At 44.1% G+C, this 14,463-nt stretch overlaps 1 protein-coding gene across 2 annotated transcripts; it reads left to right on the top strand.

Moving 5' to 3' along the window:
* Positions 1 to 245: 245 nt before the first annotated feature.
* On the top strand, positions 246 to 13,604 carry KIFBP (kinesin family binding protein). 2 transcript variants are annotated; one of them, XM_054288460.1, is made up of 7 exons: positions 246 to 598; positions 2,401 to 2,499; positions 6,310 to 6,389; positions 6,910 to 7,093; positions 9,484 to 9,568; positions 11,296 to 11,405; positions 12,185 to 13,604. In XM_054288460.1, exons 1-7 carry the CDS (start codon positions 254 to 256, stop codon positions 13,061 to 13,063), a joined length of 1,782 nt encoding a protein of 593 aa, XP_054144435.1. In that variant the 5' UTR covers positions 246 to 253; the 3' UTR covers positions 13,064 to 13,604. The 2 variants fall into 2 exon arrangements, with proteins under 2 accessions (XP_054144435.1, XP_054144434.1); XM_054288459.1 differs by having other exon boundaries at positions 11,293 to 11,405.
* The last annotated feature ends 859 nt before the right edge of the window (positions 13,605 to 14,463 follow it).

Here is a 14,463-nt window from a genome sequence, read left to right as displayed (position 1 = left end):
TGCGAGGGAACAAGATTCATCCAAGCACGGACAGTGACCGTGAGGCAAGGGAACTCCTTGCCTCTTCAGCTAAAAAATCGGGTTCTGAAATAAATATTTTCAGAAAAATTGTACATCGCGCCCTGAGCGCGGTTTCTCGGCAGTGCCGGGGCTCGGTGTCCTTGTGGCGCTCCCTCAGGGCGGCCCGGGGGGGCGGGGCCATGGCGGGGGCGGGGCCAGGCACGTCAGGCGGGGCGGGGCGGGCAGCGGGAAGATGGCGGCGGCGGGCGGAGGGTGGCCCGCGGTGTGCGAGAAGTTCCGCGCCGCCCGCACGCTCTCGGCCGTGGAGTCCCTCAAGGACCCCGAGACGGAGCCGTACCGCTCCAAGTACAGCGCCCGGGCGCTGCTGCAGGAGGTGAAGCAGCTGCTGAGCGCCGCCGAGGAGGGCGGCGAGGCGGTGCTGGCCGTGCGGCGGGCCGTGCTGGAGTACGAGCTGGGCGTCAACCACACGGACACCGAGGAGCTGTCGGCCGGCGACGAGCACCTGCAGCGCTGCACGCAGCTCCTGGAGCCGCACCGCCTCTCCCCGGACTGCGTGTCCCTCTACATCCAGGCCCAGGTGCGCTGCGGAGGCCGCGGGGGCCGGCCCGGCGGGGCCTGGGGGGTACGGCCGAGCGGGGCCTGGGCTGCGCGGGCTGGGCCGGAGATCTCTGCCTCTCGCAGAGAAGAGATCCAGGGCCTCTCGCATCCTGAAAGATGCTGCTCTTTAACCTTAATAAACACCGCGGCCCCGGCCTTAGTTCTTGCGGGAATGAATCATTCGCCGGTGGTGCTTGTTGGAGGGATGCTTGTCTGATTTGAGCCTCCTGCTGATGCCTCTGGGCATGCGGAGCATCTAAAATGTGTTCTCATTTTTGATAGATCAGCGCGCTCTTCTGGACGGACCGAGGCAAAACTTGTAAGAACTGTGCAAGAATAAATTAGAAAATGGCCTCACTACGTCCAGAATGTATTTGTGATGCATTAACTCCTTGGTTGTCATAGCGATGCTGGGAGATGCTTTTGTTGATGCATTATCCTGAAACGATAAATTGTTTCTTTTTCAGCTTTACCTTTTACATTTTGTCCCAGATGCATAAATACAGTTTTGTTGGTGTTTGAAGTAATAATATTTTCTCTTTGTTCTGAAGAAAGGAATAATCAAAATTAATTCCTACTACATGAAGATTCACAGAAGGGCCTTTACTGATCACTCTGTCATGGTAGCTGGTGCTCAGCGTCTGACTCTAGACAATGAAATAGTTTTCTAGTACATGAAATAGAGCAGTTATTTGCATATCTATGTCAAAAAGGGTTGCCCTAATTAGAGAAGGCTCCATAGTGCTTCCTCATCAAACTGTCAGGGAGTTGTGGGCTGGCATGGAAAGGTGGAGGTGAAATGATGACATTTTTGATTTAAAAGCAGTGATTACCATCAGTGGCAGCACTCCTCCACCCTGTGCGATGCCTGCAGTGTGTTACCCTGTCCTGACTGCTGTTTTGTAGGAAGAACCATTCCTTTTTCCTTGCTGGGCCTCTTTCTTGAGCCCCACTTGTGCTCTCTGAGCTTTCGCTCAGGATTGTGTTTGCCAGGCTGTGTCTGCTGGAGTCTGGCGTGTTCCTCTGCATGGCCTTGGGCAGAGTGTTCAGCTCATAAACAACATGTGATGTGCTGCCTTATAAAAACAGAGCAATGGAGCTGAAAGGGGCACAGGACTGGCATGCAGCTGCACATTCTCATTATTTTGAAGGTTTTGGGGTTTTTTTAGCTCTCTTGAGTTTTGTAACAGCGCTGCCTAGGATTTAAATTAGCACATCAAACATAGATCATTGTTAACACTATCTTATTAATAAAATTAGAGGTACTTTTTGTCAAAGTTGGGTTCACAGATGAAGTTGCTTTAGTTTAAATTTGAAGGCAGTAGTCTGTAACTTTTGGACCTCAGAGGTTCCTTTAATCTCTCTCCATTGTTGAAAATATACAAGCATTCATTCCTCGCATGTTTTTTCTTGTTAATATTTTTCTATGGCGCCATGTTAACAAATTTCTGATTTCTTGTCTCTTTTTATGATATTTGTATGTGATAAAGGCTGCGTGAATTGGATGCAGAACATGGAAGAAGCTCATTATTTGAACACACTAGTCCTTATGTAGCAGAGTAAACAGAGAAGGACTGTGAGGTGCATTTTTAATGTGAAATTTGCTGTGTGAAAATCACCTCCCTTTTGGGCCACTCACAGTGAAATGTGTGGGCACAATTTCTGAAATCCATTGTGTTAGAACACACACATATATAAGGATGAAGACTGATCAGTTGTTTGGAAAAAAAATGTCTAATTCAAATGGAATGTGACAATTTTTTAATTTTCTTTTACCTTTAGAACAATCTGGGGATCCTGTGGTCTCAGAGGGATGAAATTGAAACTGCACAAACCTACTTGGAATCTGCAGAAGCCTTATATAATCAATACATGAAAGAGGTACAGTGTCAGTGTCATGGCAGCTCTTCCTTTCACCTGCCACCTGTAGGTTAAGTAACCTTTGAAATAAACATGCAGTGGAATTTTGAGTTTCTGTGCTTTATGCTGGCTGCTGCGGTACTTTTGGCAAGTGATACAAGTTGTACTGCAGTGTAGAACAAGGCAAATTAGAGCATTGCTTGCTAATTTCAAAATAGAAAAAAATTTGCTCAAAAAGAATGGTCCCTTTAGAAAGCCCTTTAATAATCCAAAGTTGACGCCTGGCAGAATTTGGATTTTAATGAGGACTATCATTAAATGTTATCTTGGAAATGCAGTAGAAATATCCATTGCTTTCAGTGGGAAAAGGAAGCAAAACTAATATTTGCATGGTTTGCTGTGACTGTGCAGTGTTGTGCAGGGGCAAGCAGTTCAGTTCCATATCCAAGAGGACAGTCCCACAGACAGCTAACCCTCTCATGCATATTAAACAACCTTTGGAGCTCTGGATTCTGCTGAGGACCCTACAAAGACTCCCTTGTGCTATTTTTAAGCTCTTTGCAAAGCTGTTCCTACACTGAGTTGCCCCAGGGACAGTTCTGGAGTGAGCTGAAAACATTTGTGGCCTTCAAGAAGCAGTAGCTGTGTCTCAGCACAGCTGAACGGGTTGGGCAGACCTAAATTTCATGAAATTACAGGTTCAGTTCAGGTTTTACCATGAAATTGGTTTAGAGTACTGATTATACTCGTGGAGATTTTTAGGTTTTTTATTTTATTGGTTGGTTGCTGCCCTCTTTCCACCTTTGCAGCCCCAGTGATGGGAGAGGTAATGGATCTAGAAGGGAGCCCCACTTGTCAGCTTATTTCCTGCCCTCAGGATCATTTGGGCTAACCAGAGATGCTGCATCTCTCTAATTAATTCCTTTGGTATTTACACCCAGCCCCAGCTATCACATGGCTTCCAAAAGCATCTGGCACTTGCTCCAGCTATTGTGAAATATAAATGGTATGGTGGATTAAGGTGCTGCCAGGTACTTCACATTTGCACTGTAGACTTTTCTGAAACTTGAAATTTTTGTTAGTAGTGGTTACTGAATGTTTCTTCTGGGGCTTTGCTGCCTGACCAGGTGTAGTGGTTTTGGTTTGTTAATTTGAGATTTTTTTGGTTAATGTATTAGTGACTGTGGTGGGGTTTAGTGTTGGTTGATTGTCAGTGTATTTTTTTCTTGTTGGGAGGTAGGATTTGGAGAAAGGTAAAGTAGGTTTAAAAGGAAAAGAAAAATTTATTAACAATAATTAAAGGGTAATAAGAATAGAGTAAAACTTTTAGAATACTTCTGTTGCTGCCAGGTGTCCCCAAGGGGTAATAATTAGCATTGACTCCATGACTCACAGAAGACTCATCAATCACTTTCTAAACTTATTAAGAAATACTTATTATACTTATTTTAAAAACCCATCACCCTTACTCATGACACAGGTGGGCCCAGCTGGCCCTGGAATCCAAACACCATCACCAGTGGCCAACCAAGAAACCTCCCTTAGGAAAGCAAATCTCCATAAAGCATTCCACATGTGCACAGCAGCAGGGGCAGCGAGTGGAGATAAGAATTGTTTCTCATTCTTTTCTCTGATCTTCTCACAGCCTTCCCCAGGACAATGCCTGGGAGAGTTGTGCCTTGCTCTCTGTGACCACACTCTTCTCCTTAGAACTTTTTTATTCTTACTGACAAGGCAAAGAAACAAAAGGTAAAATTTTAGTTAGTTTACTACAAATTTTAAAAAAATCCCACATTTCTTTTGTTTTTAACATTTTTTTTCACAAAGACATACACAACTCTCTAATACTAGAACCCTTACATCAGTTTTGTAAGTACTTCCCATACAAACCAAAGCACTGGGGTTATTCAGACCTGCTGATCATTTGCCACACTTTCCCCCACCATTATTTACCACTCACAGTTCAAGGCACTGTGCAGTCAAACATAGCTGTGCTTTAAGTCTGCTTCCTTTTAAAAGGAGCCACAGATTTATACAACGATAACAGTTGTCTTTCCCAAATTATAAATATGTGAATGTAGTGTTTGTGACATTTCCCATTTCCAGGCTGTCAGGGAGTCTTTGGTAACTGCTGATGATGGAGGCATTTTCCTGAGCTGATGGATTTAGTTCTGTACTGACTGGGTCCAATTAATTCACAAACTGGGTGGTTTCTCCCCCTAAAGCAAAAGCAAGGCAAAGAGCTTGGGCTGATGAAAACCACTTATAAAGGAGAGTTGCAGAGCTCTTTCTGAGGATAACTAAAGGCATAAGGCTTGATATCAGAGATAGATCTGCAGATATACAGGAAGGAGGCAAGAATTTTGCTTACTGTGTCATTTCAGTTCTTTTCTTTGCAGGAATAGCTCTAGTCTTGCCAGAATAGATTCCAAATCTTGTTAGAATGTTTGTATCTGAAGAAAACAAGAGGAGGAGTTAAAAATCCACCTCATAAAAACTAATGAGGTGCAAAGACCTACAGATTAAAAGATCAGATACAAAAATCTACATGCCTCTGGTAAGTTAGACATGCTTTAGTTCATTTGTCACTGTGTGTTTCAGGTACATTTACTCATTTTTTAAGGTGAATAAAACACTTCCATTAAAAACAGGTAAATGAGTCTGTTCAGGGATCTTTAATGAGAAGCAGTACAAACATAGTAGGTGTTCTTTCCTGTGAAGTGAGTGTGTTCTCTGCCCTTGTTCCTGCTCCTACCTCGGTCTGCATTAACTCATGAAAAGTATTTATTGAAGCTGATTTTTATTTGTTGCCTTACTCTCTCTTGGCTGAGAAAGAAATGGGGTTAGGAAAGGCTGGACAAGCTGCAGACTAACCTGGACTGTTGCTGGTAGACAGGTTGGACACCCTCCAGGATGCACCGTGTGATGGGACAAAAGCTCTCTTTAAAAATGGTTTCATTTGAAGTGTTCTAGAGTTGGCACCTGAAGTTTTTCACAGTTGCAAAGGGAATGGGACAAGCCCAGGCTAACAAAGCTCTGCCATGAGCAGTGTTCATGTGTTGGGACTGCCTGGGAGCTGTCTGGTGACATTAGTGACAATTGTCTCAGGGCAGGTGTGCACACAGCAATGCCCAAAGGTGTGTATTTGTCTGTGTAAAGGTCTGACACAACTCATGGCTTGAAGAGCAAAAAAGTGCTTCTAATGATGGGAGCTACCACAATTAATTAACACTTGCATGTAGGTTGTGCCTGATAGGAACAGTCAGCAGTTTCATCCTCCAAAAACAGTGTGGCTTGTCTGGTTTGTTTACCTGGCTGAATGTTCTTGCCAGCTCCTGGACTCTGGGAGTCCCTTCAGAAGAACCTTCCCAGCAGCTCTGCTGAGCTCTCAGCACTTGTGCTCTCTGCAGGACTTCCTCAGGATGTTTTCTTGCTGCTCTGCGCTGCAGCTGGGCAAACAGATATTTCACACTCGAAGGCTTGGTGTTAAGTGGATGCCTCAAAGCCCAGAGTGTTACTGCACAAAGCAAAGATGTCCTGCAGGCTCCAGGCTGAGCATCTCTGGTGCGGGCAGTGTGCATTGCTTTAAAGTACATAAGCAGAAGCCTCCTGCAAGCTGTGAGCTTTGTCATTGCGTGTGGAATTGTGCCTTTCATCCTCTAAATCTCCTGAGTGTTGTGGAATTGCTCTGGAGAAGGGGCACAGAGCTGGGTTATGTAAAGCTTTGTTGAATTTGGGATTGGCAAATGGTCAGTGGTGTGTGGCCAGGAGAGGGAGCACTGTGCCAGAGTGAGAAATGCAGTTTGCTGAATGTGCCCTGTACCCTTGCAGGATGGAAATCCTCCCCTGGATCCCAGTGAACATTTCATGGCAGAAGAAGAGAAACTCACAGACCAAGAAAGATCCAAAAGGTGGGTGTTAAACAGTGTGCTTATATTATTATTACTCTTACTCTTTTTTTAAAGTGATGAGTTATAGGAATGTGCCCTCTGTTGGCAGAGTGACAAAACTTAAAAAGGAACTGAGCCCAGAAGTTTCTCTCCTCAATTAAGTGAAAAGCCACCTCATAGGCCCAGGGGACTTCACCTCAAACTTAAGGATAGCTAACTGGACAGGAGCCAAAAAGTCCTGCCTGGGCAATTTACTAGAAAAAGAAGAGAGCAAAGAAACCAATCACTTTTGTGAGGTGTTTTACCCGGAGCAAAGACCTCCTGCACCTGGCTCAGTTTTCTCTGTTTGTTATTTTGCCTTTTATTAAACCTTTTTGTTTCCAACACTGCCACAGAAGCCATCCTGCTGATTTTGGTGCCTCCAAGGGTAGGTGTGTTATACACCTCCAAGATTATTAGACCTAGCTCAAGGAGGCTGCTATAACAATGGGTATTTAGGGAGGGAAGCACACCATCTAAGAGGCTGCTGTTGTTTTTCCAGGTTTGAAAAGGCCTACACACACACTCTGTATTACCTGGCCCAAGTGTACCAGCACCTGGAGATGATTGAGAAGGCTGCTCAGTACTGCCACACCACGCTGAAGCGGCAGCTCGAGTACTGCGGCTACTACCCCGTGGAGTGGGCACGTAATGCTGCCACCCTGTCCCAGTACTACCTGTCCAAGGTGACCCTCAGGCTGTCCTGCTGTCCCTGTGCCCCTAATGTCACTGTCCTGCTGTCCCTGTGCCCCTAATGTCACTGTCCCGCTGCCCTTGTACCCCTAATCTCACTGTCCCGCTGTCCCTGTACCCCTAATGTCACTGTCCTGCTGTCCCTGTACCCCTAATGTCACTGTCCTGCTGTCCCTGTGCCCCTAATGTCACTGTCCTGCTGTCCCTGTACCCCTAATGTCACTGTCCTGCTGTCCCTGTGCCCCTAATGTCACTGTCCTGCTGTCCTTGTACCACTAATGTCACTGTCCTGCTGTCCCTGTACCCCTAATGTCACTGTTCTGCTGTCCCTGTGCCCCTAATATCACTGTCCTGCTGTCCTTGTACCACTAATGTCACTGTCCTGCTGTCCCTGTACCACTGTTGTCACTGTCAAACAGCTCCTTGACACAGAGCTCCAAATGAACTGAAAATGGGTGTGACGGTGTTCACAGGGGTTCCAGGATGAGGGAAGAGATGAGATCTGACTCCATGGTTCAGATGGCTGATTTATTGTTTTATTATATTAATAATAATTTATTAATTCATGCAATTTTAATACAATTTATGTATTAATTGGTGTAATTTTAATCTAATATTATTAATATAATAAATTAATATTTTATTTTTTATGATATTAATAGTATTATATTAAAACTATACTTAAAGAATAGAAGACAGGATTTCATCAGAAGGCTTGCAAGGAAAGCAAAAGAATGGAATGATAATAAAATCTTGGGACTGACCAGAGTCTGAGCCAGCTGACTGTGATTGGCCATTAATTAGAAACAACCACATGAGACCAATCCCAGATGCACCTGTTGCATTCCACAGCAGCAGATAATCAATGTTTGCATTTTGTTCCTGAGGCCTGTCAGCCTCTCAGGAGGAAAAATCCTAAGGAAAGGATTTTCATAAAACATGTCTGTGACAAACGTGCACCTATAAAACCACAAGTTGTCTTCTGACACCAAGCATCTGTCAGGTTTTGTCTGAAGAGGACATGGTGGCTTTCCTGTGGGGTTGTGATGAGCAGGGCTGTAAACATGAGAAAAGCTCTACAGTTAATGAAATATTAGCAGTGGTGTCATGTCATGTTCATAAGTAAATTTTGGGGTTATAATAATTGAATTTAAAATTCTTTCTTATATTGTTCTCTTACTGTGAAGTTTGGAAACAAAAAGCATCTCATGAGGGCCAAGCTATGGCTTTTTGTTTACAATAAATGATTGTTCTTTGAGCCTTAGCATGTGCTCAAGAGTTGTTTGAACCTATGTGAGCACGAAATGAATATGTGAGTTGGCAGCTGTTTGCCACGTGTTGACTCTAAACAATCTACTGTTAGGATGTGCTTCAGCTTTATTCAGGAATTTCTATATTCCAGGCTATTTAGATGCTCTTTTCTGATGCTTAAAAAGATTCCTGCCCTACCTAAGGCAGTTGATGCTAATGTCAATAGTAACTCCTAATTTCCATATCTTTTTGATGCACTGATAGCAGCAGTTATTTAACAGTGCACTGCCAAATATGGGTAAAGGAATCTAGATCTGACTCAGTGTTGTGCCACAAGGCATCACTTCCTTCACCTCAGGGAGCCACAACACTCAGAGCTTCAGTGGGCATTGCCAGTGTTAAAGGAAAGGCTTGGTGTTGTGGCTGTGGTACAGAAAAAACAACAGAAAATATTGCATTCACTAGTAGGTGTGGAAAAATTGGGTTTTCTTCCAGTGCCTGGGCAATATGCTCCAGAGCCTCTCAGTTCTGTCATTTCCCTTGTGGTCATGTGTGCTCCCTCTCTGAGCTGAGGGGGTTGGCCAAGTGACAGCAGTGCTGGAGCTGCTCAACCCTGCTAAATGCTGCTCTGGTTCTCTCAGGAGCTGCTCACACCCTGTAAATGCTGCTCTGGTTCTCTCAGGAGCTGCTCACACCCTGTAAATGCTGCTCTGGTTCTCTCAGGAGCTGCTCACACCCTGTAAATGCTGCTCTGGTTCTCTCAGGAGCTGCTCACAGCCTGTAAATGCTGCTCTGTGTGTCTCAGGAGCTGCTCACACCCTGTAAATGCTGCTCTGGTTCTCTCAGGAGCTGCTCACACCCTGTAAATGCTGCTCTGTGTGTCTCAGGAGCTGCTCACACCCTGTAAATGCTGCTCTGGTTCTCTCAGGAGCTGCTCACAGCCTGTAAATGCTGCTCTGTGTGTCTCAGGAGCTGCTCACACCCTGTAGATGCTGCTCTGGTTCTCTCAGGAGCTGCTCACACCCTGTAAATGCTGCTCTGGTTCTCTCAGGAGCTGCTCACAGCCTGTAAATGCTGCTCTGGTTCTCTCAGGAGCTGCTCACAGTCTGTAAATGCTGCTCTGTTTCTCCAGGAATGCTTCATGGAGGCTCGACACTGCCTAGCAGCAGCCAGTGTCATCTTCAGCCAAGCTGGGCAGGTGCCATCTGCTGAAGACTGTAAGTTTATAAAAGAGTTTTGAATAAAATTCTTGTGAATTAAGCATCACTGAAGTTTAACAACATGTGCAAAACTTATCCCGGTGTTAATTTCCTAAAATACTTTTCAATAGAGTTGAATGTTTCTGAAAAGTGACTGCTACTACAGCTCAGGGTTGGCTCTGTGTAGACCCTCTGAGAAAATGTGCTTGTTTCTGGTGTTTCAGAAAGCAATAATTTAGTAAAAGTGAAATTTAAAGCAATATCCACTTCATCCTTTTGGGCTTGTACACGTGCTAAAAGTGCAGTTTGCCTCAGTGATGAGAGGGCAGTGATTCAGTGAACCACACCAGATGTTCCCTGGGAAAGGCTTTGAAAGACGGAGCAAAGCTGCAGCTTCTAAAACCCCAAATCCAGCAGTTGTTTGTGTTGTGCTGGATGCTGCAGCCTCACCAGTGGCTGCTTTTGGAGCTGTGGCTGCTCTCCTTGTTCTTTGGGCCTTGATGCAAAGGATCAGCTTGGCAGTCCAGTGTGAACAGCAGGAGAAGAAACTCTGAGAGATCTGACCCTCATTTTAGGGACCTGTGGTTCCATGGTAGTGTCATGCTCTGTTGTAGGCCTGGGCTTTGCTCATTTACAGCATTTTTGTGTCTGTCTTGGGCAAGTGGAGGCTTCCAGCTGGTAGAGCTTTAATTCATGGGGAGGGAGCAAGTATGAGCCAGCTGAGTTCTGTCTTCATTTCTTCCTGCACCACAGAGGAGGAGTGATAATCCCATTTGTTCTGGTGAATATTTGCTTATCCTGCCTTCCCTTCCTTTGCATGGCACAGAGCTGGGCTGTGCACTTGCAGAAGGTTCTGATTTACAGTAAGAGCAGTACACAGTCAGCTTTGGCCATTCTCAAGCACTTTCATTTTATCATGTTAATTGGGATATAAACTAACACAGGCATGACTAATAAATATGCCTTTTCTTAGATTAGCAGCAGTTCTTAATTCCTTAATAAGAAATTAATTTGCTCTAAGGAAAGATAATGAGTGCATTGGGTCTGCGTGTGAAGTTGGCTTTTTATTTGGTGATCAGAAGTGCTGCTGTCCTGTAGGAATGTCCTCTCATTGTTCAGCTGCCTCACTGCCTTCTGCATGGAGACTGGGAAATGAGTTTTTGCTGAAATCTGTTTGGTTTATGAAAATGTCATCTTGAGACATCAGCAGTGCTGCTGTGCTGGTGGGGAGACTCTGGGGAGAAAAATACAGAAGTTAGAGGTAATAAATGTAATGTTTGTACCAGGTAGCTTAACCAAAGGCAGTTTCCCCTATTTTGTTCCCTTTTTTGGTAGCAAGTCTGGGGCCCATTGCAATGCAAATGCCCTCACCATCCTCAGACACAATTACTGGGCAGGCAGCTGAAGCTCAGAAAATGAATTATCCTGATTTCTTTCTCTTACTACAGAGAGACCTGGAAACCTTTTCCAGTAAAACACCTTGAAGATGAAAGGTCTTTTTAAAGATAGATTATGATCTATTTATTTTCAGAACTCATACATGACAAATCCTTGTTAATCTATGTGGGTTTCTACCAGGAATGGCAGTTTACAGAACTATTACATAAACTAACATGGAGAACATGTTTCTGTCTAAGCATGAGGAAAATGAAATACAAGTGTATTCTATGCATGGAACATTTGAGGGTCTTGCTGGAGTGCTGGACTTCTCTTAAAGTTTTTATGTGTTTATGTCCATTCAGCAGATGAAACAGAGCCAGACCAACAGGACCTTCCAGAGAGGAAAGCTGAAATTGCAAGGTGTTGGATCAAGTATTGCCTGAATCTTCTGCAAAGCGCTCGAAAATTGCTTGAGGTAACAGAAAATTGTTCTGTGGCTGTCATTGTCCAGCAGCAAACTGAGGCTGCTCTGGTGCTTGCAAGGGGAGTCAGTTTGCAGCTGGTAACAAGGAATAAGCAAAACAACAAATGCTTGCAGTGTAGCGAGTGTTGCGTGGTGTGCTTTGACTTAAAGCACTTAAAGAGTAAGCACAGGTAGGGGAGCAGCTCTGCAGAGTGATCAGTGCATTGCTTTTATGATTGAATTATTATTAAGGTAGTTTCATTTAATTATTGTTATTTAATTATTTAATTTTGTGCAACTTCACAAAATTTTCTCCTCTCTGCTGCATTTTCTTGCAGCTTGATTTGATGTTGATAAGATTTCTTCTTATTTAACTGCTAGTAAGAACGTTCTCTTAATATGCAACAAGTTTTCTGTGCTGATGTTCTCATTCATCCAAGCATTTGATGAATTCAGATTTGATTCAGTTCACTTAATTTGTTTGAGTATTTCTTCAGATGTTTAAACCAGCATTTGCTGAAAGGCTTTGTGAAGCAGAGCCCTTGTGTTTAACATTTATTCCTTTGCTGTTTTGTCACACAGGGTAGGGAGACTGAACCACTTTAATTTTATGTCTTTTCAGAATTGATAATGCAATTTACATGATTTTTTTGTTAATATAAGGCCTCATATATCAAAGATTTCTCTTTTGTTGTGTTGCTCACTAGTTTACATTTCAAAGGTGACTCAAAATGATTCAGTCTCTCTTTATAAGGCAGATTTGTTTCAATTAGCATGCTTTGTCATTTCAGGATAACATAGGAGAGCTGGATCCAGACAGGCAATTGGAACTTAAGGCCCAAAGGAAAAAGGAAGAGGATGAAAAGGAGAAGGGCAGGAAGAAAGCTGTCCTTTTTGGGACAAGTGACATCTGTGACTCTGTCCTGGCCATGGAGGAGAAAGTGAGCAGCGTTTATCCCTTAGATTTTCAAGAAGCCAGAGAAGTGTTCCTGGTTGGTCAGAACTATGTTCAGGAGGCAAAGGAGTTCTTTCAGGTGGATGGTTATGTCACTGACCACATTGAAATTGTGCAGGATCACAGTGCTCTGTTCAAGGTCCTTGCTTTCTTTGAAGAGGACTATGAGAGGCGCTGCAAGATGCACAAGCGTAGGATAGACATGCTGGAGCCCATCTACACTGACCTGAACCCCCAGTACTACCTGCTGGTCCGCAGGCAGCTGCAGTGTGAGCTGGCTGACACCTACTATGAGATGATGGATCTCAAGGTGGCTATTGGCAACAGGTTAGAGAAGCTAGATTCACACACAGTTAAAAAAATTAATTCTCTGGCTCAGTTTGCAATCAAATACTATGAGCTCTTCTTGGATTCTTTGAGGAACCCTGATAAGGTGTTTCCTGAAAAGCTGGAGGAAGATGTTCTCCGCCCTGCCATGGTGGCTAAATTTCACATTGCACGGCTCTATGGTAAGCTCATTACCTCAGATAGCAAAAAGCAACTGGAAAACATGCAGACATCACTGGAGTATTACACATTTCTGGTAGACTATTGTGAGAAGTATCCAGATGCTGTCCCTGCCGTTGAGACTGAACTAGAGCTCAGTAAGGAGATGGTGAATCTTCTCCCAGCGAGCATGGAGAGGCTAAGAGCAAAGGTGTCTTCGTTTGTGTAAGTGCTTGCCTGGGAGGCAGTGGCACTGTCAGAGCAGTTCCCTGTCCAGGGCAGTGCTGTGGCACAGCTCCCCATTGATTGATAGAGGTCAGGGACATCACCCAGAGCCTGCACCAGTGTAACCCTGTGAACAGCTCTCCTGGTCTGTAGCTCACCCGCACTAATGGTATCAACTCTAAATGTAAAGTACAAGTCCAGCTCATGCTTTGTACTGTGTGTCCTATATGTAAATATGGACCTTTTCTCCCTCACAGCTTTTTCTTTGGTGTATGGTTCAGTTCTTAAGTGTAGTGCTGTATGAAAATAGTTTCTTTTGAGAGAATCTTCTTCTCTAAGAAATTTTTTTCTTATAAACCTGAGGCACGTTCTTCCAGCTAGAATGCATTTTATCTCTTCTAAGGTTTGTCCCCAGAAAACTTTATCAATGTGAAGGGAACTTGTTTTCAGTATTTATTTTGTATGTTGCTTGTTGTTCTTTTCCCTTGCTAATCAAAACCCAGTTGATATAGACTCAATAAATGGACTAGCTTGGCTAAATGTTTCTTCAGAGTCCTTGGAGTTCTGTTTCCTGTGTCTTACTAAGATACAATATATGTTTTAATTTTGACCATCTTCAGTAGAAACACAAGAGCAATTGTAGTGCCAGAAGCCAGAGTAAGAAAGGAGACAGATTTCTTTGTGTTGGGAGACAATGCTCTGCTCTTAACACACCATGGAATATTCACAGGTTACAGATCCTGGGCTCTGCTGCTCCAGATGTTTGCCTGATACAGCCTGGTGCCATGGGAGGCTTCTCGTGGTGCTGCTCAGGGAGTTCTTTCAGCAGGGAGCTCCCTGAATTGTTAGAGATGAAACTCAGGCAGAGCAGGAGGTGATGGGCAGAGCCTCCAGGGACAGTGGGACTTCGTGCAGTAGGGTGTTGTCATCTTCTTGTCTCCTTATCACAAAACTTTCACACTAGCTTGGTGTGTCTCATGGGCAGCTCTCAGAGCACTGACTCTTTCTTCCCAAAGCAGCCAACTGACCCCAGTTCCCTTCTCAACCCCACCCCACTCTTTTATAGACTTTTCTCACTGGTTGCACCTGTGGCCTGGTAAAGTCAGGGGCACAGACATTTTTTCATAAAATCCTTTTTTTTAGGATTTGTCCTTTCTGGGAAGCTGAGGCCCCAGAAGAAAAACGTAAACAATAATTATCTGCTGCTGTGGAATGCAGCAGGTGCATCTGTGATTGGTCTTCTGTGAGTGTTTGGATTTACTGACCACTCAGTAGAGAGGTTGTCCTTGCTTTCTGCCTGGACACAGAACCTTGTTTTTAGATTCTATTCTATTCTTAGCTTAGCAGCTTCTGAACTTTACTCTCTATTCCTATTAGTATAGTAATAATGTAATATATATATCA

The sequence above is a fragment of the Melozone crissalis genome, unplaced genomic scaffold, assembly GCF_028551555.1.
Source record: "Melozone crissalis strain CALT ecotype California unplaced genomic scaffold, PUWL_Pcris_2 ptg000062l_1, whole genome shotgun sequence".
NCBI lineage: Eukaryota > Metazoa > Chordata > Aves > Passeriformes > Passerellidae > Melozone > Melozone crissalis.
The sequence above is the reverse complement of the archived record's forward strand: the minus strand, read 5'-3'. Positions and strand labels throughout refer to the sequence as shown.

What these genes read in the sequence shown, in the direction of transcription:
- KIFBP (XM_054288459.1), top strand. Translation starts at nt 254, where the DNA reads ATGGCGGCGGCGGGCGGAGGGTGGCCCGCGGTGTGCGAGAAGTTCCGC. An exon ending in CCCTCTACATCCAGGCCCAG is followed by an intron (nt 599 to 2,400) that starts GTGCGCTGCGGA and finishes TTTTACCTTTAG; the next exon opens with AACAATCTGGGGATCCTGTG. An exon ending in CCCAGTACTACCTGTCCAAG is followed by an intron (nt 7,094 to 9,483) that starts GTGACCCTCAGG and finishes CTGTTTCTCCAG; the next exon opens with GAATGCTTCATGGAGGCTCG.